We start from the raw sequence: 26,130 nt of genomic DNA, 5'->3' as shown, positions 1-26,130 counted from the left end.
CTGGCAAGGCGATTAAGTGCCAAGAACAAACATTGCAATCTTTATTCATTTGCTGAAATCTCTTTCCTTTGCATGGTCAACCCCAGAAACATTCCCAGCACTGGGTTACACAAACTGAAAGGCATTGCACATGTCAGGCTGTATACTTGTATGAACTTTTCAGATGCAGGTAGGACTCGCAAAGTGTGGAGGTTGCCATAAGTTTACAATATCCTAAATGAGTTTTGTACATTGGCCTCCTCATGCTATTTACAATAGAACTTTTACACCCTTGTGCCACCTGAAATCCTTCACTGCAAGAAACCAAATTAACTCTAACTTTAGAATCCTTTGTGAGGAATTTCCAATGTCCCAGTGCAACCATCAGTTAAATAAGCCAGATGAACAGTGATTTTAACTATTCCTACTCTTAAAGAAAGGATTTCATACGCTCGACAATTTCCAGATCTTCCCACAACGTGCATTACTTCCTGAAACAGGCTTGTGGTTTGCAATCTTAATTGTTTATGTATTCAGACTGAATTGAGTAAGAATCAATGACTTATTTTAGCTTTTTATACCGATAGTTTAACGCAACGGACTGTGGTGAAAAGAAGTCCTGCCTACGGAATCCCACTGGATGCGACCCTGAGCTCGACAGGTTGTGCTTCTTCCTCGCCTTTACCGTGCAAGGCTCCTCAGTGTTTTTTGAGTTGAGTGGACCATCTAATGGGTACGTCTCATTTGCCCTGTCAGATGATAAATGGATGGTGAGTATCATAATAAAATAAAATCCTCATACATTGGTTAAAGGTGATTCTCAGTTATTTTACATTGTATATACCAGTCATTAAAGACCAGAAGCTGTATTATCAATCCATCCAAGACGGGAAGAATTTGTCCATATTTCTAGCACTAAATGCCTGCATAAACATTGACCGCCATTGGTACTCAATGGGTCTGAGGACTTTAACATCTCTGCAGTTCCCACTGTTGAACTGCTATCACTTTTACCCTTATAAAACTATAGAGGGTGAAACCTGCAGAAAGGAACCGTTGATGCTGATTTACAAAAAAAGTCATTGAGTGCTGGAGTAACTCAGCGGGTCAGGCAGCAGTTCTGGAGAACATGGATATGCCGTTTTGGGTTGGGACCCTTCTTCAGACGTTCTGCTCCTCTTTGGTCCTTCAGATTATTTTTGGAGCGTCTTCACTTGGGCAATTATTGAATATTAGGCGCAATGTATACAGATTGGCCAGCATAAGGCCGCTGAAAATAATGGAGGGAAAGCACAACCATGTTTCAATCCCTATCATTTTGGGTAAACTGCCAAATACTAGTCCTCTAAATCTCCCCTGATGATATTTAAGTACAATTAAAAATGAATCCATATTAAAACATACAGGTAATAATAATGAACACTGCACAAAGAGGACATGGACACATATATGAAATATACGCTGAGAGCTTTATTTAATTTTATCAATGGAAAAGCAGTTAGTCATAAAAATCATAGCTAACTGTTGACATGGTTGAATGTATATGTAATAAAAAATCATCTGTTACAGGGTGATGATGACATTTATTTATGTGTTGTCAATGATCAAAGTGTGCAGATCAATCCAGCCCGTTCAACCGGTCGCTCACATCCAATATTGAACTCTCAGGTAGGTGCAGTCAATACAAAATGTCTACCTAACTAAGATAGACATAAAATGCTGGAGTATCAGGCAGCACCTTTGGAGAAAAAGCATAGGTGATGTCTCGGGTCAGGACCCTTTGTCCACCTGTTTGCCGGAATGAAGCTTTTAATCCACAAATTTGCCATATTTCAAGATAAGTAAGATATTCACAGGCTTAGACACCAAGAAACAACAATATATTCATTCATTCAATGTGTTCATTTGCCTTAAAGCCACCTCCATCGTGCCAGTGCCAAAACACTCCACTGCGGCAAGCCTCAACGACTTCCGCCCAGTTGCACTTACCCCCATCATCACCAAGTGCTTCGAGAGGCTGGTCCTGGCACACCTCAAAAGCTGCCTACCCCCCACACTGGATCCCTATCAGTTTGCCCACCGCAAGAACAGGAGTACGGAGGATGCCATCTCAACGGCACTTCACTCCGCCCTCTCCCACCTCGACAACAGAGACACTTATGTAAGAATGCTGTTCATCAATTACAGCTCAGCATTCAACACCATTATTCCATCAAAACTGATCACCAAACTCGGTAACCTGGGCATCGACCCCCCCCTCTGCAACTGGATACTGGACTTTCTAACCAACAGACCCCAGTCTGTGAGGTTAGACAAGCACACCTCTTCAACCCTCACCCTGAACACCGGCGTTCCTCAGGGCTGTGTGCTGAGCCCCCTCCTCTACTCCCTCTTCACCTATGACTGCACACCTGTACATGGTACTAACACCATCATCAAGTATGCAGATGATACAACGGTGATTGGCCTCATCAGCAACAACGATGAGCTGGCCTACAGGGAGGAGGTCCAGCACTTAGCAGCATGGTGCGCTGACAACAACCTGGCCCTCAACTCCAAGAAGACCAAGGAGCTCATTGTAGACTTCAGGAAGTCCAGAGGTGGCACGCACACCCCCATCCACATTAACGGGACGGAGGTGGAACATGTTTCTAGCTTCAGGTTCCTGGGAGTCAACATCTCCGATGACCTCTCTTGGACCCACAATACCTCTACTCTGATCAAGAAGGCTCATCAGCGTCTCTTCTTCCTGAGGAGACTGAAGAAGGTCCATCTGTCTCCTCAGATCCTGGTGAACTTCTACCGCTGCACCATCGAGAGCATCCTTACCAACTGCATCACAGTATGGTATGGCAACTGCTCTGTCTCCGACCGGAAGGCATTGCAGAGGGTGGTGAAAATTGCCCAACGCATCACCGGTTCCACGCTCCCCTCCATTGAGTCTGTCCAAAGCAAGCGCTGTCTGCGGAGGGCGCTCAGCATCGCCAAGGACTGCTCTCACCCCAACCATGGACTGTTTACCCTCCTACCATCCGGGAGGCGCTACAGGTCTCTCCGTTGCCGAACCAGCAGGTCGAGGAACAGCTTCTTTCCGGCGGCTGTCACTCTACTCAACAACGTACCTCGGTGACTGCCAATCACTACCCCCCCCCCCCCCCCCCCCCCCCCCCCCCCCCCCCCCCCCCGGGACACTTATTATTTTTTTATTCAAATCGTTTGCTATGTCGCTCTTCAAGGGAGATGCTAAATGCATTTCGTTGTCTCTGTACTGTACACTGACAATGACAATTAAATTGAATCTGAATCTGAATCTGAATCTGAATCTTCATTGACATGAACATGGATTGGAGTCAGAACATCTTGTGTTCCAAAAACAGCGGGGTTGTTGAAAACCCTCCCGGAAAGGTTAGACGATTCAGGCTTAAGAGGGTGTGTTGGTAGTTGAGAAGAAGACAAAAGTTTACTAAAACATTCAACAACAAAAAAATTAAGTGGAAGAACTTGACCTGTGCAGTATGATGTTGTTTTAAGATGCACAGATCTTTTACTTTGAAATCAATGTTTCCTAAAATAGGGATGCAGTAGGGGATGCAGGAGGGAAAGATGTTAAAAAATGATAAGTTAAAAATTGTAGACCTAGATCTAAAACAAGTAAACCTAATAAGTGGAAAGACTCTTCTTACTGGACATTTTTTCATGTTTTTGTGGACTTTCAATGCTTATCACCGCACCAGATATCTCAGCTTGTAAATAATTGTAACAATAATGATGTTTTGGTAGTTTCCTATTAATGACATGGCGTGGAGGTTGGAAGATGGGGTGACCCAGTGTTCATTCAGAAGAAACATTCAGCTCCCTGAATACAGTGAACGGTTTGACCTGGACAGGCAATATTACATTTTCCTAGCGGACGGAAAAGCAGTAAATGGTGAGTTTGCTGCTTTGAAACAATATAAATTAAGCACACCTGCACCATGTATACCAGTGACAATACCTAGTGTTACTGCTTGCTGATTGACCTGAAAAACTTCAACAATTAATGATTAAGTAATGTTGCTTTGCTTTCACATTTTAATCATTACATCTCCTCTCGTATCGTACTGTTTCGGTTTACTAATACATTTTCCTCTTCCCTTCACTTTGGGACAGTTCATCTAATTCAAGTTCCAAAATCCATGGAGTTCATCTGTTTGAACTATCCAGTTTAAATTTTATGCCTCTTCACTAATTTCAGAACCATTTGAATATCCCAACTAATGCCGGGTTAACACAATCCTGTCATTTTCACTCTGTTCACTCTGTAGGGTGACAGACCCTACTGCAGTTGCCCAGCTAACTTTGGTTTGGTTTAGTTTAGAGATACAGAGTGGAAACAGGCCCTTTGGCCCACCAAGTCCGTGCTGACCAGCAATCCCCACATTAACACTATCCCACACACACTGGGGACAATTTACTATTTTTACCGAAGCCAATTAACCTACAAACCTGCACATCTTTGGAGTGTGGGAGCTCCTGGGGAAAACCCATGCAGGTCACGGGGACAACATGCAAGCTCCATACAGACAGCATCGATCCTGGGTTTCTGCCGCTGTAAGGCAGCAACACTACCGCTGCGCCACCGTGCCACCCTGTTAAGTACAAGAGTGTAATGCCCCTGTCCCACTTAGGAAACCTGAACGGAAACCTCTGGAGACTTTGAGTCCCACCCAAGGTTTCCGTGCAGTTCCCGGAGGTTTTTGTCAGTCTCCCTACCTGCTTCCACTACGTGCAACCTCCAGCAACCACCTGCAACCTCCGGGAACCGCACAGAAACCTTGGATGGGCGCAAGTCTCCAGAGGTTTCCATTCAGGTTTCCTAAGTGGGACAGGGGCATAAGAATAGTAGATTATACTGTGGAAGTACACAAGAGTCGCCACGTTTCTGGGGCTACCTGGATCAAGTTCAATGTTGTCAAAAACGTAGTCTCAACTTGGCTATTAAGGCCCGTTGTTCTGGAAGCGGCTCTTGGTTGGATTTGAAGGGCCTGGCCTGGCCAGACGATGCAGTTGATGTCCTCCACAGTTTTGTTCTGTGTCGCTGCAGATCGCGCAGGATCCGCACTCTCAGCCTCTAGGAACAGCGCCCGATTTAATTGATCGCCGATCTGCTGCCGGGCCTCCAGCGGCCCACGTTACCAACACATTGAACCAAACACTGCGACCTGCGAACGCAGCGTCCCTCTCCGTCCCCGGTCACTGCTCAGTCTCGTGCCCTAGGGTGCCTCCCGCTGTCGACCTCAAAACATGCAGAGTGGCTTTGATGGCGTGGGAGTTGAGACCCCACCCGCTCACTGGCATGGTGCCTTTCCACCAACCGCCTCCACCACCATCTTGAAGGCCCTTTCTTCACACTGATACTTTGCTCTGAATACAAGCCAGATTGCATTTGCCATGTAAGCGTAGAGCACCACCTTGTGGGAATATTGTTGATTAACACCATGTTGTTTTCTCACTCAACCAGTGCGATTAAAAAATCACATTGTGTTAGAGACACAAGGAACTGTGGATGCTGCACACTGTGGTCCCTTTGAAGCAGGCTCAGCAGAGGTGCAGGCCATGATTTTAGCCTAATGTTTAGAGATACAGCGTGGAAACATGCCCTTTGGCCCACCGAGTCTGCGCCGACCAGCGATCACCTCGTACATTAATTTTATCCTAGATACTGGGGACAATTTACCTAGGACCAATTAACCTACAATTCTGCAGGTCTTTGGAATGTGGGAGGAAACCGGGGATTAACCTTGTGAACCTACGCTGCACTGCCTCAATTGCAAGGATGTCCTTCCTCAAACTCGGAGAGCAAAACTGTACACAATACTCCAGATGTGGTCTCACCAGGGCCCTGTACAACTGTACAAGGACCTCTTTACTCCTATACTCAAATCCTCTCGTTATGAAGGCCAACATGCCATTAGCTTTTGTCACTGACTGGTGTACAAAGCCACCCAGGTCTCGTTGCACTTTTTTCCTTAATCTGACACCATTGAGATAATAATCTGCCTCCTTGTTCTTGCCTCCAAAGTAGATAACCTCACATTTATCTACATTATACTGCACCTTCCCAGGGGCGGAAATCCCTATCACACACACACACACACAAACTGGGGGGGACACAGTTTTTCGGTGGAGACACACACACACACACACACACACACACACACACACACACACACACACACACACCCCTTTGGAGGCATCAGCCGTAGGCCCTGTGGACAGTAATATCGGGAACTGACCTGGTTCGTGACCAACTCCGAACTCCAGCAACAGCATCTTCGTCTACCCCGAATCGTGGGGCTTGAATCGGCCCGTTTGCGGGGCCTTTCATTGCCTGGTGCGGCTTAAAATCGGCAGGCGGAGGCTTCAACATCGGGAGCCTCGATTGCCTCAATGCAGCAGATTGATTTTAAGCTGCGCCGGGCGATGAAAGGCCCCACGAACGGGCCGATTTAGCCCTTAGAAAGCGTCTGATACTCGTTTGATTCCTTCAAAAGCTACAATGTGATAAATAACACTTAAACAAATAAAACGGAAGCAAATAAAGGCAAACAGAAGAACTGACCTTGGAGGGGGGGGGGGGAAAGAGAGAGAGAGAGATGGGAAAAACATACTAAATAACATGAGTGACCGAATGAGGGACTTACCTGCAAGCCAGCCAGGAAACACAGCCCTTAATGACCTGACCCATTTAAATCCGATACCCGTTTATATCTTTCCCATCGACCAATACATCCATTTAGTTCAAATGGTAATTGTACCCGCATCAGCTTTAAGAAATTCTCTGTGAATACTTTCAATAGTACTTGAAGGTCAAAACACAATTGGTGACACATCGTGTTAATACGATGTTAATAGAGACATTTAACAAGCGTTTAACAGTGACACCCCCACTGTCTCACGGAAAGCGGAGATTTTAATAGATTTTTTTCACAGAATTTCAAAATCCAGATTACAAAACAATGGTGGGGGGGGGGATTGTCCCCCCTCTCTCAAAACATGGAAGAGACACGCCCCGACACCCGGTATTTCAGGCCATGCATCTGCCCACTCACACAACCTGTCCAAGTCACCCTGCAACCTCCTAGCATCCTCTTCGCAGTTCACACTGTCACCCAGCTTTGTGTCATCTGCAAATTTGCTAATGTTACTTTTAATCCCATCATCTAAATCAGTAATATATATTGTAAATAGTTGCTGCCCCGGCACCGAGCCTTGCGGCACTCCACTCGCCACTATGTGCCATTTTGACAGGGACCCGTTTATTCCTATGAACTATTCTGTTTTTTATTATGATTAGCTTCACGATGCCTGTTCCTGCAACATTGCGTTAACCATATAAGTATCAATATACTGGCAGGTTTTATGTACAAATGTAATATAACTATGTTTGCTTTATTCTTATTAAAGGGAGAATTCATAAACATGATCAACAACCACTGATTACACAGGGAAAAGTCAATTTACAAGGTTCTCCTAAAGAACTGAAGGGTTCGCGGTCTCCAGGATACATTAAGGCACATGGTAAGTTCTCGTAGCTTCCATTATATATTGTGGCTCTCAGTTATATCCCTTTCTACCTTCTCAAGAAGAATATTCTCTGAGGCCTCCATTAAAATAATAATTCTACACACAAGGGCCATTTTTGAGCTCAAAACTGCAACCGAGCACTTTCAATAGATGTGGAAATTTGACTCTCTGAGGTTCATCAGCTTAGTAGTTCTAGTAGCAGAATTACGCCACTTAGCCCATTGAGCCTACTCTGCCATTCAATGTTGGCTGATCTATCTTTCCCTCTCAACCTCATTCTTCTGCTTTCTTCCCATGACCCTTGACACCAAAAGGTTTTTTACTTTTGATCCCAGCAATATAAGGTCAATAAATAGACACCTTTGTTTCACCCGGGAAAAATCCTCGTGGCCACAGAGAGAATGTACAAACTACATACATACAGCACCAATAGCCAGAATTGAACCTTGGTGCTTTGGAGTTTGGGAGCACATCTTGGGTCCAACCTACTTCATTAGACATTTCCTCTGGTACCATTGCACTACAATTTTGAGAACTATATTCTGCACCCTGTATCTTTCTCTTTGCTCTACCCATTACACTTGAGTTTGGTTTGATTGTATTCATGTATCTACTATCTGATTTAGTCAGACAGCATAGAGAGTTATAAAGTTATGAACCACCGGGTGGTGCCATCGATGGCTGCCTCGCCAATAGTCTGTCTGTCCTTTCCTTCTTTGTGTTTTAATTGTATGCGTTAAATGTGTGTTTTAGTGTTCTTTAGCTTGATTTATGTGGTGGGTGGGGAGGGGGAAATTGGCAGAATTGGCAGAATTCAGCTGCAGCAGGGTGATGCCATCCGGTTCGACATTCGTAGGTGCCCGCCCTAAAAAGGGCGCCTGCTCCGAGTTTGCACCAAGCTGTGGCAACTGAGCTGCTGTCTCTGTTTGTTGTCATTCGTCTGACTGAGGTCAGTTGACAGGGCTCACCACGGGGAGGTCGATAACATGAGCCCCAGCATTATGCTACAAACTAGCGACTATTTACAATTTTACCGAAACCAACTAACCTACATACCTGTACGTCTTTGGAGGAAACCGGAGCACCCGGAGAAAACCCAGTGGCCTCAGGGTGAACGTATAAACCCCATCCCGACAGCACCTGTGGACAGGATCAAACCCAGGTCTTTGTCACTGTAAGGCAGCAGCTCCACCACTGTGCCACCCTGAAATCTTTACTTTGTTTCTCAATATATAGCATTTTCTGTGATGGCTAGTCAAGTTAGAATTCTTTTGGGAAATTATTTTTTTCTAATTGTGGTTTGTGCTATTTTTTCTTTTTTGTTTTTCTTTTTACTATATTGCAGAACATTATGTGCAATTTATGAATAATTTATATGTTTTTGGTTTGTTTGAGTCAACGTGTCTGCAGTCTGAAGAGGGGTCCAACCTGAAACATTTGTCCATCCCCTCCACAATTGCCGCATGATCTGCTGAGTTCCTCCAGCACTTGTGTTTTTTGACTCGACTAGAATTGTCCTGTTGATAAATTGTTCATATTTTCAGCAATGCTCAGTCTGAGGACACACTGGAAGGCCTGGCTGAGGTTGTGACCATTCTGTTGTTTAGTAATACAGGCACTATTGGGTCTACAGTGAGTCTAATGTTCTCAACAGCTTATTAATGACATGGGGAGGGAACTGGTGGGCTGAGTGGGGTAGTGAAAACCTTAAGAGAAAACTTTACAGAGGTGTACAATGTTTGTAACAGGATGGTTGGCCCCCCACCATGACTCAGATTCAGGGTAGTTTGCTGTTGTGTGCACCAGAGTGCAATGAAATTCCTTATTTGAAACTCACAGAAGAAATTGTATACATACAGTAGTGATAAATACAATGAGAAGTGGAAAGCAACAGAATGGTGCAAGATTGTAGTCCAACCGAAGAAGGGCAAAAAATATGAAACTCCTTCAGGACAGCAAGGTTCATGATTCCCATCTTACTCACCACACTTGACTATCAGGCTCCAGTGCTTTGCTCTGATCCCTAGTTTTTGGATCCTCTCAGATCTGTATCTTACCAGGTGATCTTGGCATTGAGGGAAACAATAATCTTTTGATTTTGGCATTGAGGGCAAAAATAATCTATGGCAGGAGCTGCTCCTGCCATAGAAGCACATACAATGATGAGTTTTAGTACATTTGGACATATACAGTGGCTTGCAAAAGTATTCATACCCCTTGAACTTTTCCACATTTTGTCACGTTACAACCACAAATGTAAATGTATTTTATTGGGCTTTTATGTGATAGACCAACACAAAGTGGCGCATAATTGTGAAGTGGAAGGAAAATGATACATGGTTTTCAAATTTTTTTACAAATAAAAAAACTGAAAAGCGTGGCGTGCAAAAGTATTCAGCCCCCTTTACTCTGATACCCCTAAATAAAATCCAGTGCAACCAATTGCCTTCAGAAGTCATCTAATTAGTAAATAGAGTCCACTTGTGTGTAATCTAATCTCAGTATGAATATAGCTGTTCTGTGAAGGCCTCAGAGGTTTGTTAGAGAACATTAGTGAACAAACAGCATCATGAAGCCCAAGGAACACACCAGACAGGTCAGGGATAAAGTTGTGGAGAAGTTTAAAGCAGGGTTAGGTTATAAAAAAAATCCCCAAGCTTTGAACATCTCACGGAGCACTGTTCAATCCATCATCTGAAAATGGAAAGAGTATGGCACAACTGCAAACCTACCAAGACATGGCCGTCCACCTAAACTGACAGGCCGGGCAAGGAGAGCATTGATCAGAGAAGCAGCCAAGAGGCCCATGGTAACTCTGGAGGAGCTGCAGAGATCCACAGCTCGGGTGTGAGAATCTGTCCACAGGACAACTATTAGTCGTGCACTCCACAAATCGGGCCTTTATGGAAGAGTGGCAAGAAGAAAGCCATTGTTGAAAAAAAGCCATAAGAAGTCCCGTTTGCAGTTTGCCGCAAGCCATGTGGGGGACACAGCAAACATGTGGAGGAAGGTGCTCTGGTCAGATGAGACCAAATTTGAAGTTTTTGGCCTAAATGCAAAACGCTATGTGTGGCGGAAAACTAACACTGAACATCACCCTGAACACACCAACCCCACTGTGAAACATGGTGGTGGCAGCATCATGCTGTGGGGATGCTTTTCTTCAGCAGGGACAGGGAAACTGGTCAGAGTTGATGGGAAGATGGATGGAGCCAAATACAGGGCAATCTTAGAAGAAAACCTGTTAGAGTCTGCAAAAGACTTGAGACTGGGGCGCAGGTTCACCTTCCAACAGGACAACAACCCTAAACATACAGCCAGAGCTGCAATGGAATGGTTTAGATCAAAGCATATTCATGTGTTAGAATGGCCCAGTCAAAGTTCAGACCTAAATCCAATTGAGAATCTCTGGCAAGACTTGAAAATTGCTGTTCACAGACGCTCTCCATCCAATCTGACTGAGCTTGAGCTATTTTGCAAAGAAGAATGGGCAAAAATTTCAGTCTCTAGATGTGCAAAACTGGTAGAGACATACCCCAAAAGACTTGCAGCTGTAATTGCAGCGAAAGGTGGTTCTACAAAGTATTGACTCAGGGGGGCTGAATACTTTTGCACGCCACACTTTTCAGTTTTTTGTTTGTAAAAAAAATTTGAAAACCATGTATCATTTTCCTTCCACTTCACAATTATGCACCACTTTGTGTTGGTCTATCACATAAAATCCCAATAAAATACATTTACGTTTGTGGTTGTAATGTGACAAAATGTGGAAAAGTTCAAGGAGTATGAATACTTTTGCAAGCCACTGTACATGGAAAGGATGGGTTTAGAGGTCTATAGGGCAAATGGAGCTAGCCCATTACGCCAACTTGGTCAGCTTGGAGAAGGTGGGCTTGTTTCCACACTGCCGAGGTGCAGGACTCCAATGGAGTGATGTTTGGCAAACCTCGATGTTTAAAACCTCTGGCAATGTAGCAACGGCATTGGAAAAAGATGCTCGGTGCCCCCAGATTTCTTCCCATAGCTCTTCAAAATGTTAAGATGCCTCCGTCCATTCCTAATTTAGTTAAACTGCCACTTCATGTCACTGAAACAAAAGTTGACTGGATACCCACATCACTGATCATCGAATAGTACAGCATAACAACAGGCCATTCGGCCTACAATGTCAATGTCAAACATGATGTCAAGACACCAAGTAGTGGTATTTAGAAACATAGAACATAGAAAATAGGTGCAGGAGTAGGCCATTTGGCCGTTCGAACTAGCACCGCCATTCAATATGATCATGGCTGATTATCCAAAATCAGTAACCCGCTCCTGCTTTTCCCCCATATCTCTTGATTGCCCTAAGAGCTAAATCTAACCCTTGAAAGCCTCCACTGCCTCCTTTGGCAGAGAATTCCACAGATTCAACTCATTAGGTGAAAAAGTTTTTCCTCATCTTAATCCTAAATGGCCAACCACTTATTCTTAAACTGTGACCCCTGGTTCTGGACTCCCCAAATATCGGGAACATTTTTCCTGCATCTACCCTGTCCAATCCTCTAAGAATTTTATATGTTTCTGCAAGAACCCCTCTCTGGTGAACCAACGCTGCACTCACTCAATAGCAATAATGTCTTTCCTCAAATTAGGAGACCAAAATTGCACACAATACTTCAGGTGCGGTCTCACCAGGGCCCTGCACAACTGCAGTAGGACCTCCTTGCTCCTAAACTCAAATCCTCTCGCAATGAAGGCCAACATGCCATTAGCTTTTTTTCTCTGCCTGCTCTACATACATGCTTACTTTCAGTGACTGATGTACAAGCACACCCAGGTCTCGTTCCACCTCCCCTTCTCCTAATCTGACAGCATTCAGATAATAATCTGCCTTCCTGTTCTTGCCACCAAAGTGGATAACCTGTTTTTAATATAAATTTGAAAACCCATCCAATTTATGCATTCAATCAGTAAGTTATGGAATATTTTATTAATGAGGGAGCAGTACCACAAATGATTAATCTCAGCAAAGTAATGAAGATGTCTAGGCACAAGGACAATAAATATTGAGTATGTTATTGAGTACGTAGGAAGGAACTGCAGATGTTGGTTTTCACCAAAGTAGACACAAAATACTGGAGTCACTCTGGTTCAGGCAGCATCTCTGGAGAAAAGGAATAGGTGACATTTCGAGTCAAGTCCCTTCCTCAGACTGAAAAATATTGAGCCTTTTGCTCATTAATAATGATTCCTTTCAGCTTATACTTTCAGTTTAATATTATATGTCCATCTTTATTATTTTTACCTCTTAGGATCCTTAATGTTTATTGCATGGATTACTACAGCTAATATCGGTGTTATCGTAGCTCGATTCTTTAAATCTGTCTGGCCAACTACCACAATGTTTGGGCAAAAGATCTGGTTTCAGGTACGTAATAATGTTGCTTCAGTTAATCAGCATTGCTTGGTCATAGCTATTATGTTATTGATATAATCTGTAATCCATATATTTGATGTATGGGTATGTTCATAAATTCTAGTAGTAAAAGGCCATTCGGCCCATCAAGTCTACTCCGCCATTCAAGCATGGATGATCAATCTTTCCCTCTCAACCTCATTCCCCTATCTCTGATCCCCGTACCAATCAAGAATCTGTCAATCTCCGCCGTAAAAATATCCATTGACAGCCAATGAATTCCACAGATTCACCACACTCTGACTAAAGAAATTCCTCCTCGTCTCCTTTCTAAAGGTGTATCCTTTTATTCTGAGGCTATGGCCTCTGGTCCTAGACTCTTCCACTAGTGGAAACATCCTCTCCACATCCTATCAATCAAGTTTAGTTTAGAGATACAGCAAGGAAACAGGCCTTTTTGCCCACCAAGTCCACGCAGACCATCGATCACCCATTAACACCAGTTCTATGTTGTCTCATCCATTCCCTACACACTAGGAGCAAGTTATAGACTACAATTAATCTACAAACCCACACGTCTTTGAGATGTGGAAGGAAATGGAGCACCCAGTGGAAGCTCACATGGCCACAGGGAGAACATGCAAACTCCACACAGACAGTACCAGAGGTTAGGATCAAAACCAGGTTTCTGGTGCTGTGAGGCAGCAACTCTATCAGTTTGCATAGCTACTTGACTATTTAGAAAGTGACAATATTGCACCACTCATATCATTGCACATACTGATAAACCCTATACAGGTCCACCACCGATTCTCAGGCACTCTTGGCTCCAGAACCTTTCTGGATTATCCATTGTGCCAGATCAACAGAGGCCATGATACAATGGCATCTGACGCATGATTGATGCCAACATTCAAATATCCTTATGCCCCTGTCCCACTTAGGAAACCTGAACGGAAACCGCTGGAGACTTTGCGCCCCACCCAAGGTTTCCATGCGGTTCCCAGAGGTTGCAGGTGGTTGCCGGAGGTTGCAGGTAGTGGAAGCAGGTAGGGACACTGACAAAAACCTCCGGGAACCGCACGGAAACCTTGGGTGGGGCGCAAAGACTCCAGAGGTTTCCTAAGTGGGACAGGGGCAATAGTTTTAATTTTGGTTGCATAATGATGAACTTTTGATAAACCCAATAATTTTGCATTAGTAACCCCAGGATTCAAACTGTTACTCTGACCTGCTGAATCACTGAGCCACCAACAAGAGTTGTGCTCCCTAATGAACATTATAATGCAGCTGGTTTCGTCACCTTGTGGTTATAGTTTCACAGTTCTCAAAATCACACTTCAGTTTTCTGCCACAATACATTCCTTCTTCAAGAAACAGAAGCAGGGGTTGGGAATTTGACTCTGCTATTCAATTAAATGACCCTCCATCTTGTTTTATTTCCTGCCTGATTCTCATATCCTTTCATGACACAAGGTTCTGGAGTAACTCAACGAGTCAGGCAGCATCTCTTGTGAACGTGGATGGGTGACGTTTCCTGTTGGGGCCGTCTCGACCCTAAAACGCCGCCTATCCACATTCTCCAGAGACGCTGCCTGACCTGCTGAGTTATGCCAGCACATTGTGTCACATTTGGTAAACCAACATCTGCAGCACCTTGTGTCTCCAGTCATATCCTTTCATATCCTTCCAATCATATCCTTCAAACTTAGAGCACACGGCATTGGGGGTTCAGTATTGATGTGGATAGAGAACTGGCTGGCAAACAGGAAGCAAAGAGTAGGAGTAAACGGGTCCTTTTCACAATGGCAGGCAGTGACTAGTGGGGTACCGCAAGGCTCAGTGCTGGGACCCCAGCTATTTACAATATATATTAATGATTTGGACGAGGGAATTGAATGCAACATCTCCAAGTTTGCGGATGACACTAAGCTGGGGGGGCAGTATTAGCTGTGAGGAGGATGCTAGGAGGCTGCAAGGTGACTTGGATAGGCTGGGTGAGTGGGCAAATGCATGGCAGATGCAGTATAATGTGGATAAATGTGAGGTTATCCACTTTGGTGGCAAAAACAGAAAAGCAGACTATTATCTAAATGGTGGCCGATTAGGAAAAGGGGAGATGCAACGAGACCTGGGTGTCATGGTACACCAGTCATTGAAAGTAGGCATGCACGTGCAGCAGGCAGTGAAGAAAGCGAATGGTATGTTAGCATTCATAGCAAAAGGATTTGAGTATAGGAGCAGGGAGGTTCTACTGTAGTTGTACAGGGTCTTGGTGAGACCACACCTGGAGTATTGCGTACAGTTTTGGTCTCCAAATCTGAGGAAGGACATTATTGCCATAGATGGAGTGCAGAGAAGGTTCACCAGACTGATTTCTGGGATGTCAGGACTTTCATATGAAGAAAGACTAGATAGACTCGGCTTGTACTCGCTAGAATTTAGGAGATTGAGGGGGGATCTTATAGAAACGTACAAAATTCTTAAGGGGTTGGACAGGCTAGATGCAGGAAGATTGTTCCCGATGTTGGGGAAGTCCAGGACAAGGGGTCACAGCTTAAGGATAGAGGGGAAATCCTTTAGGACCGAGATGAGAAACACATTTTTCACATAGAGAGTGGTGAATCTCTGGAACTCTCTGCCACAGAAGGTAGTTGAGGCCAGTTCATTGGCTATATTTAAGAGGGAGTTGGATGTGGCCCTTGTGGCTAAAGGGATCAGGGGGTATGGAGAGAAGGCAGTTACGGGATACTGAGTTGGATGATCAGCCAGATCGTATTGAATGGCGGTGCAGGCTCGAAGGGCCGAATGGCCTACTCCTGCACCTATTTTCTATGTTTCTCTTAATGTCCAAACTGTTATCAATTTTAGTCTCAATAACAGAGGAACTTGAATGATTTGGAGAAGAGGAGTCCAAAGATTCAGAACACTTCTCATTTCAATTTCTTATCCTGAGACTCTGTCCTGAGTTCATCTTGCAATGTTTAGCCCCTGAAAACCTTCTCACTTCGTTTCAATTCATAACCTTTTTCAATGATGGCAATGTTTTGGTCCACAGATCTTGATCCATCAACATAGATTTCTCAATAAAATTCAGCAGTTCAAGCAATCTGTAAAATGCTTGTCTGCCTCAATTTCAGGTGGAGGTATATTTTAATTTCAATAAAAGTTGATTATTCTTAGTAAAAATACTTAATAAAGAGGAATCGATAACAGAACAGCAGAACTTTTAAACAATTCTTTCTGCATAGATCAGCTTGAGTTTCTCAATAAAATGAAGTTCATTGATATTCGCAAGAGATTTACTGATCCGTGTTGCATCATTAATAAATTTAGGATGCATGTATATCATTATAAACAGAATAACAGAATTATACACAGATGGCTGTGGAGGACGTCATTGGGCATTTTTAAGGTGGAGATTGACAGGTTTTTTGATAGTATCGTTGCCAAGGGTTATGGGGAGAAGGCAGAAGAATGAGGTTGAGAAGAGAATATAAATCAGCCATGATTGAATTGCGAAGTAGACTCGATTGGCAGAATGGCCTAATTTTGCCCCTATGACGAGTGAACTTATAATGAGATATTGGCAGCTTGGGGTTGATGTATCGATGCTCTGACTATGGTTGCTGTTACCATATATCATATAAAGACAGACACAAAATGCTGGAGTAACTCAGCGGGACAGGCAGCATCTCTGGATAGAAGGAATGGGTGACGTTTCGGGTCGAGACCCTTCTTCAAACTGAAGAAAGGTCTCGGCCCGAAACATCATCCATTCCTTCTATCCTGAGATGCTGCCTGTTCCGTTGAGTTACTCCAGCTTTTTGTGTCTGTTTTTGGTGTAAACCAGCATCTGCAGTTCCTTTCTACATCATATATAATGTTCTGGTCACACAGACATGCAGTTTGGCAATGAGAGAATTAATCTGTTCTGCATCATTATCACCTGTATATCCTTTCTTGTATTAGGTGCACAGGATTCTGATGGCAGCCACGGTGTTGTTTACATGCATTGGGTTTATACTTCCTTTTCTTTACCGAGGAGGCTGGAGCCACGTAAGTCAGCATTTCTAATTAGGTGGAATACTGTGGTATGGTAATGGAAAAATTCCAAAGTATTTTCAGTAATCATAAGCTTCTTACACATTCAGGTCTTGAGGGACTTCTGTATTACTTGGTATGTTTAGCAATTGTAATGTTGGCACATGAACCTCTGTTTACTTACAGTTTGCAGGCGTCCATCCATACTTTGGCTGTATGATCCTTATACTGGTGATTCTTCAGCCGATCATGGCAATCTTCAGACCCAATCCATGTGCTGCCAGGTAGGTCCACCAATAATTTTAATTATATTTTCCAAGTCTTTTCTAACACCATTTTTGACAATTAGAAATAAAATTCAAAGAATACTAAATACTTAATGTGAGTGTCAGGAGTTAAGGGGACAAGGCAGGAGAATTGGGTTATGAGGAAGAGATAGATCAGCCATGATTGAATGGTGGTGTGGACCTGATGGGCCAAATGTCCTAATTCTGCTCCTATCACTTATGAACATGAACTTTAACCTAACTCCAAAGAGAAATAAAGTCCACGTTTTAAAATTGCAAAACACTTGACCCTCGGTTTTATAACTGGTTTATTTTAATATTTATTTTCTGTAGGCGATATCTCTTTAACTGGTTACATTGGGCTACAGGCACATTTGCTAGAATAATCGCAGGTAAGTTTGCATAAAAAATGATTTTCATTGAATAAAGACTTTTTTGTTGTAGATCTTGATATCTTTTAGGTGTATTGACTGACTACAAATGGGCTAAAATGCACATTGGTGTACAGGACCAGTGATTTGATATTTTAGTGGACATAAATGTCCACGTGCTTACACAAAAATGCTGGAGAAACTCAGCGGGTGTAGCAGCATCTATGGAGCTAAGGAAATGGGCAACGTTTTGGGCTGAAACCCTTCTTCAGACTGATGGGGGGTGGGGGAGGGAGAAGAAAGGAAAAAGGAGGGGGTGTCCACGTGCTTCACGGAGGAGTTCTGAAACCTGATATGCAATTGATCTTCTATATGCAGCATGGAAACTTTCCACATGAGTGAGAGAATATTGAACATGTTAACGTGATTCCATTAATTCCACAACGAATGATCAGCTTACAAACCGATTTGTTATGGGCCATGACCTCTAAATATAGAAATTTATTCTTCAAAAGAACATTAAAGAAATATGTTAAAAAAACAAAACAAGGGGAGCAAAATAGAATAAGCTTTTAAAGTGGTGCCAATGCCCAAATGAAAAACTCTACAAAATGTAATTACATTGAAGACCATGGCACCATAAAGCGTTTTCTATTGTTTACAGATTGTGGAATTGTAGTGAATATCATGGGATTTTTTTCCTCCATAGCATTCCTCCATGTTATTTTGACATCAGGTATTTTTCAGTAATACCATTAGTTTAAGTTGCCCTTTTGTAGCAGACAAGTGCTCAACTAGGATTATATATCCAGAATTATTGTGGAAAATAGTATTAGTCCATCTGTCTCTTCTTTCATCATTGGGTATTATCATAAAAGATATCTCAGTAAAAATTGCAAACCAGGATGAATTGCTGATAAATAATTTAATCTTTAACATAATTTTCTGGGAATCTCTACCAGCAGTTTCGATCGATCTTTCTGGTTGGATTCAATGGAACTCTGCCAGCTCTGGAATCTTAGTAACCTTACTTGGGATACATTAACTGGGATTCATGGTTTTTCTAAAGGTATATCATACCTGAATCGTCATTGGCACAGTTGTCCGCGAGGGGCAGAAAACTAATAGGCTCTGGAGATGCACATAGTAATTTACGAAAATTACTTCTCACAAAGGTTTATTAGGGGTTTTTTTATAATAGTTTTAAAATTACTCTCTCATTCCGCAACCTAGTATGTACTGATTTTTACATTATGGGGCATATATATAACCCTGTATATCAAGTTTCTATACTTTTTTGGGCTTTTTAGTGTTTGGGGCAAATCCAGCGCGATGTGAAGTTCTAAACCAGCGCGTTCAATGAACTGGCCGATTTAAATGAATTACACTGTAAATTCCTTCCATTGGCCTTTTAATGTAAATTAGATAGGGTATATGTTAAAAAATTGTAGAAAGTTCTTTGGACACTTAGGACTATATTAAAAAATGTAGAAGCAACCCTACCAAGATAAAAGTTTTGTAAGTAAAACAATAGGGAACAATAAATTTCGTGTATGAAAATCACTCTCTGCATCAAAGTCCTAAAGATATGCTTTATAGGGATAATTTGCAGACTTGCAGTTTTCTTTTTTGTAACGTCCAGGGTTTATTTTAAAAATTAGAAGCAACACGATGCTAAATCAACCCGTGTTAATCACTTCGTTCGTCCTAAAGATATCCCTGTAAAAGGTTCTTTCCATACACAATGCAAATTTTTCAAAAGACTTTCCATACACAATTTTTCAAGACTGCCGATGAGGGCGGCACGGTGGCACAGCGGTAGAGTTGCTACCTTACAGCACAGAGACCAGGCTCGATCCTGGTTACGGGTGCTACCTGTACTGAGTTTGTACATTCTCCGTGTGACCATGTGGGTTTTCTCCGGGTGCTCCAGTTTCCTCCTACGCTTCAAAGATGTACAAGTTCATAGGTTAGTTGGCTTTGATAAAATTGTAAATTGTCCCTAGTGTGTAGGAGAGTGTTAGTGTGTGATCGCTGGTCGGCGTGGACTCGATGAGCCAAAGGGCCAGTTTCCACACTGTATCTCTAAAGTCTAAAACTAAAGACTTTCAAGTCCAATTTCTATGAATGAATCGCCCATTGATAATGGTAAAAACAATATGTTGTCACATCAGTGCCTTGTACTCTAGCTCCTAAATACAGTTCCACTGACTTAAATTGAATGAATTACAGATGGACAATGTAATGACATTGCTGGACATTTGATTTCGTGTTACCATCATGGGAAGAATTTCTCAGCAATCTTTATATATAACACTTTTTGTCTTTCCGCTGACTGCTTAGCATGCAACAACAGCTTTTCACTGTACCTCGGTACACATGACAATAAACTGAAGTCAACTCAGTGCTTCACATGCGTCTGAATAATAGGTCTATCTTCAACTGTTGACACTGCAGTTTATCCACTGAACTAATTTTATTCTTCTTTTAAGCTGCTCTTTAAACCCCCTCTTTGCGCAAGATCTGGTTGTTTACTTGAATATCTCATGTTACTCAACATCATTTTGTTTTGCATCACCATGTTGCTTGAGCCGTTTAGTTACTGCAACATTTCTATCTTCATTTTGTTTTTATTTGTTAACTTTCCCATGAAATACCCTGGCTTCTTTTACAAACATTGGAATAACATAATTCTTCCGATTATTTTTATTTGAATGATAAATCAGAAATGTTGTAACATAACAGGAGAGTGAAGTTGCTCTATTGTTCTTACTATAGAAACATAGAAAAAAGGTGCAGGAGTAGGCCATTTGGCCCTTCAAGCCAGCACTGTCATTCAATATGATCATGGCTGATCATCCAGAATCAGTACCCTGTTCCCGATTTTTTTTAATTTTTTTTTTTTTTACCCCATATCCCTTGATTCCCTTAGCCCTAAGAGCTAAATCTAACCCTCTCTTGAAAACATCCAGTGAATTCGCTTTCACTGCTATCTGTGGCAGAGAATTCCACAGATTCACAACTCTCTGGGTGGAAAAGTTTTTCCTCATCTCAGTCCGAAATGGCCTACCACTTATTCCTACCTTACCTTAAGTACCTTAAACATCTACGAATCATGCTGATTATGAATTTTGACTTCAACTTTTCATAGCACGGAAACGAGAAGAGGATAAATTGGAGATAATGGATTCAAGTGAATTGATTGACCCACAGGTAAGACAGTGTTACCTTTAGATGTTTATTATGGCTAGAAGCATCAGAAATACATAAATCTTTCAAATATTTTCATGTATCATGACACGAAGGTACATTCAATTTGAACTCACTGTTTAATCCTACAATTACAGGGTCATAGGCTTAAAATGATGATATTGACAATCTACATCTGTGGAAACCTAACATTTCTGATAACGTTACTTGTTGGAATTAGTCTTACTTGATGATCATCCAGATGCTGCCTGCATGTTGTCTCCATTGATTCTGACCTTGAAGCTGATGTCACCTGATCTTTTTCTCATGACCGTAGTGTCATTTCTCGCTCGTCATGCACCAGACTGAAGATTCATCAGGCAGAGAACTTAAATACTTCTTCAAAAAACTCTTAAGGGCCTGTCCCACTTGCTGATTTTTTCGGCGACTGCTGGCATCATTGACTGACATATCAGGTCACCGAAAAATTTGCGGCGTGACGCGGCGTGATGATGTATTGACGCGCGTTTTTTTTTCAAGTGTTGCAAATTTTTTTTGTGTCGCCGCTGGATTTTGAAATGTTCAAAACCTTTTGGCGACACTGATATGACGCCGGCAGTCGCCGAAAAAAAAAAAATCGGCAGGCCCTTTACTACATTTGTTTTACTTCCAGAAGCAGCACAAGTGCTCGTTAACAGTGAGATTAACAGCGCGACAAGTTAACAAACCCATGAAGCGAAAGCGTGTGACAGTAACAGGCATTAGCTGTGAATAGCAAGCAGGTTCAACGTTTGTAGTTATGGATTACTTTCTTGATTTTAGATTAGTAAGTACAACTTAATAGAAAAAAAATGTTCACTGATATAACTTTGTTTATAAATACTAATAAATGTAGTATGAACTAAAAGTTATGTTTTTAAATTAATGATGGTTCTGTGTTTTTCATTGCGTTGTAAGTAAACTTATCCAATTAAATTACCAGTTTAATGGACATTCATGAACTTTTGTTGCCCATCTCTGCATCATGTGAACTAGTATAAATAAGTGTGCACCATTGTCTTACATCTGTTAACATACATATTGTTTGTTGCTTTATTATGTATAATGAAACTTTGATGTTACATTTATAAAGCAAAGGGTTGAATTGTTCTTCAGAGATACTGCCAGAACTGTTTAGTTACTTCAGCACTGTGTCGTTTCTTGAATTTTACATTTATGGGTGTTCTAGAGATCGCATTTTCAGTTTATGTTGTTGCATATAACTATAAACAGTTCAGAATTCAGAAAAAATCCCCAGAGGTTATGCCCATTTCTGTATGCATCTTTTGAACCAAGTTCTCAGAATATTATGCGAAGGTAAGTCATTTAAACAATTTTGTAGACACACAAATGCCCACATATCAATTAATTTCCATGAATAATTAATGATTAATATGCAAATATTAAATAATAATAATGTTTCATATCACTGGGAATTACAATCTATTTAAATAAAGTACATAAAATGGATCTGCGCTGAGATTACAATTAATAATAACGAAAATTAATGTACAAAACGGGTAAATCAACTATGAAACTGAACGCTACCTCATCATTCTTTTTCAGATGCTAATCAATTTGTCTCTGCTTTTGTTTTAGTTATATCAATGCATTCATACATATTTATTTGTACTTGGTTCCAAATCAAGTTCAGAAGGATAACATTTGTGTAACCATTTGTGGGAGGTGCAGTCAAAGTGTTTCTTATACTCAAAATATTTCTAAAATGTATTCAAAACGGTAACACTTTTTAAACGCTATATTAGACCCCGATGCACTCAGTCCTGTATCTCAGTTAATGGATAACATTATCTTAGTGCAAATGAATACATGTAACCTAACCATATTATTCCTTCAAAATGCCAATGATCCTTGAGTTAAAACATAGTAGTTTCAAATAGTACCCTTTCAACCCCATCGTTGTCATCCCTGCCTCCCCCCCCCCCCCCCCCCCCCCCCCCCCCCCCCCCCCCCCCCCCCCCCCCCCCCCACCCCTGTTCAATCTGATCCAAATGCTAACTTCATGCATTTATTATTTTTGACATCCTTATGGAGTGCTTTTTTTGTTGTTGCTGAAACATCTAGCAATCTCCGACTGTAGTGCCAGGGCATTCTTGTGATGTGTTCTTGCTGCTTTCTTGCCCTGCAGATAGATGGTATATGGTTAGTATGTCTGCAGAGGCTTCTCCTTTTCCAACTGCTTCTACCCTTTTCCCAGCTGCTCAGATGACACTTAATAATAAAAATATCAAGCACAAAACGGGTCAATCAGCCGTGAAACTGGACAGAGCGACACAGTGCTATGTAGGAACTCAGACAAAAAGGTCAAAATATGTTTATTTGTTACCTATTCGGGACAAGCAACTCACCAGCTATGAAATTCAGACCTCAAAACAGTTCCAACTTCCTTGTTACTGGAACAGGAATGCAGCTAATGAACTGCTCAGCAACACACCTGTGAAAGAGCTGATAACATTTCTAGTCGGGACCCCTGTTTAGGTCCCGAAATTACCTCTTTAGGTCAAGAAAGAAGGTTCCGAACTGAAATGTTGTTTCTCCACTTCCCTCTACAGATGTTGCCTGACCTGCTGAGTTCCTCCAACATTTTTGTTTGTGTCGGAAGGAACTGCAGATGCTGGTTTAAGCCAAATTGTCACCCATTCCTTCTCTCTAGAGATGCTGCCTGTCCCGCTGAGATACTCCAGCATTTTGTGTCCACATTGGGTTTTTTTGTACAAGGTCCAAGCATTAGTGTCTCTCGTGTCTCTGAACAAAGTAGGCCGAACCCTTTGTTGAGAAATTTCCAAAATTTGCTCTTTCCAAAGACAAGAGATATTTTGCTCTTTGTGGAAATTGTATAGATGTAAATTACGTGTTGAGTTTTTTATTCAGATGTTAGTATCTAGAAAATTGAAATGCTTGAAGTAGGTTAAAAGCCAACACCACTCATTTCTAAAGAAAGACAATTTCTGTAAAAGAAATGATGATTTTTCACTGCGATCACCTTATATATTTTCATTATGCTGTGCAATAGCAATCGTAACTTGAATCGCCTAATCTAGTTGCATTTATTTAAAATTGTTGTTTTAGTTCAGGTTAATGCTGAATTTCTGGAACAAGAACTTGAACTCCGTGTCCTGTCCTTTGTAACATGATATCTTTCTCCTGTACTGAGAAATAAATGAATTGAATCGGACATTCAGATAAGATTCCAATAAAACCGGATATAATGCGTTTAAAGAACAACAATGAAGTGGAAGACACTAATCCGTACCAATAAATTAATAAACTCAATTAAAAATACATAAAGGTATAAATGCAGTTTTACTATTAGATTTTGTTAAAATGAGATCATGACTATCCTTTTTATGATAATAAACAATTTACTATTGTTTAGAAAAATTAAGTTCTATGAAACATGTTGCTAATAGACGTTAAACATCAGAAAAAATAAACTATTCAGATACTGGTAAAACGGGAAATGTTGGAAACACTCAGCAGGTCAGTCAGCAACTATGGGAAGAGCAATAGACGATGCTTTAAGTATGGGAGTCTTCGTCCGAGAACTGGAAATGCTGGATAGTGGGGCAGCACCACATTTAATTTGGTTGAACTTTACCTGATGGCAAATTATTCACTGCAGATGAAGATGGTAAACTTTCCTCAGATGCTCTTCTCGGACCATGCAGACTGCACCTTTGCTTATAGAGCTCTTCCTCCCTCTGAAGAACTTCTCTGATCTCTTGACTAATGATGGACTGAGCTCCATGTGAACGGAGTTTGAAGAAAGGGTTGTTTTGCAATGTACCTTCTCTTTGGTTCAACGAGAGTGAAGATGGTGGGCAGTATGAAGAACGTTCTATAATCGAGTTTGGCGTTTCCAGTATTAAAATATTAGCAATTTCTGCTTTGGGATACTCAAGTTTCAACACAGCATCATTAACTTCTGATTTGTCGTTATCAGAGGTTAGTGGATCATTTGGCAGTACAACATTAGAAACGTTTGTTTCATTACTGGAGGGGCCTCTTTTCATAGGAGGTACAACCAGCAAAGTGGCAGGTGTGGCGATTGGCGAGGCTAACATTTTATTGGGAAATGGGAACTGGAAGGGATTTTTCTGCTCAAAAAATTTCCTTCTCGTCTCAATCTCTGGAATCGTATTTTCCTCATGCTTTCCCATAATCTTTCCCTCCTGCACAAGGTCCTCCTCCCGTTTGCGTTCAAGTAGTATTTCACGCTGCATTTGCATCTCAGCAAATTGATTATTTTTAACCTTAGACGATGAAGTGGAAGGAAAGGACTGCAAATTAAGGGGCCTAGTTTTGATCTCGACAAATTTATCAGAGTAAGGATGTTTAGCAAGGCCCCTGGCCTTTCTAAGGCTTTCCTCTCGCTTCAGGCTGTGGCGGATCTCCCTTTCAATAGGTGTCTCAGGCTTTTCACGAGCCATGGGCGGAGAGCAGGAGAATTCAGCCTGAAATCCAGGATCAGATAAACTGTTACATTCATATCCATATGTCCAGTCATCTAGACTTGAATCACTCCCTTCTGGGCAAGGACTACAATATGTGGAATCAGATAAGAGTTTCTTGTCTAAATTCCCCACGGATTCATCATTCTCCTGCAGTGCTTCCACAACCTGCTCTTGGTTTGGATTTGTTGATTTTCTCAGGCATTCAACTTCATCAGTTTTCATTCCTTTTGACTCCTTGCTTTGCATGTTATCTTCTGAGAACATAGATCCAGGATTGGGATGGGCTGCTTCATTGTTTTTTGATTTATTGATGGAGTGGTCAACAATTTTCTCTTTAGTAACATATTTGGTCACTGTTTTGTTCTGCTCTTTGACGACGGACCTGTAACTGTGTGTTTTGCTGATCGCTTCCAGCTTCAACCACTGTTTGCGAGCAGTCGCAAAATCCACGTGCCCCTTTTCCATCTTTCGAATTTCCAACACCTCATTGATTTGTTTCTCTCTCTGAAATGGTTTAGTAGTTTGAGCTTTAATACTCCTGGGCCTAATCCGCGTTTCGCCATTCTGGCTGGGGTGGTTTTTAAGAGTTCGATGCTGTAGTTCCATTATTTCTAACACAAGTTTCCTACTGAGGGAGGTCAAACTTTCAGCTGACTCATTCTTTTGAAAGAACCCACGATCACGTTGACTTATATATGAATGTTTTTGAAAGGGTTTGGCTTTGTTAACATGGTCTGACCCGAACTCGTCTTTGTATTGTAGTGGAGGAGTGGCGATTG

General features: G+C 41.9%; 1 protein-coding gene across 1 annotated transcript in view; it reads left to right on the top strand.

Annotated features, from left to right (window-relative positions):
- The window catches only part of LOC129701308 (ferric-chelate reductase 1-like), a 36,793-nt gene extending 15,327 nt beyond the window's left edge, over positions 1 to 21,466 (top strand). Inside the window, exons 6-15 of the mRNA XM_055642474.1 lie at positions 567 to 749; positions 1,549 to 1,647; positions 3,760 to 3,907; positions 7,426 to 7,539; positions 12,843 to 12,958; positions 16,919 to 17,005; positions 17,177 to 17,274; positions 17,611 to 17,669; positions 20,791 to 20,861; positions 20,996 to 21,466. Coding sequence (XP_055498449.1) covers positions 567 to 749; positions 1,549 to 1,647; positions 3,760 to 3,907; positions 7,426 to 7,539; positions 12,843 to 12,958; positions 16,919 to 17,005; positions 17,177 to 17,274; positions 17,611 to 17,669; positions 20,791 to 20,861; positions 20,996 to 21,088 — 1,068 coding nt within the window. The 3' untranslated portion in view covers positions 21,089 to 21,466. The remainder of the gene's footprint in view (positions 1 to 566; positions 750 to 1,548; positions 1,648 to 3,759; positions 3,908 to 7,425; positions 7,540 to 12,842; positions 12,959 to 16,918; positions 17,006 to 17,176; positions 17,275 to 17,610; positions 17,670 to 20,790; positions 20,862 to 20,995) is intronic.
- The last annotated feature ends 4,664 nt before the right edge of the window (positions 21,467 to 26,130 follow it).

Source organism: Leucoraja erinacea, chromosome 10 (assembly GCF_028641065.1).
Source record: "Leucoraja erinacea ecotype New England chromosome 10, Leri_hhj_1, whole genome shotgun sequence".
NCBI lineage: Eukaryota > Metazoa > Chordata > Chondrichthyes > Rajiformes > Rajidae > Leucoraja > Leucoraja erinaceus.
Note: the sequence above shows the minus strand (reverse complement) of the source record. Positions and strands in the feature narration are given on the sequence as shown.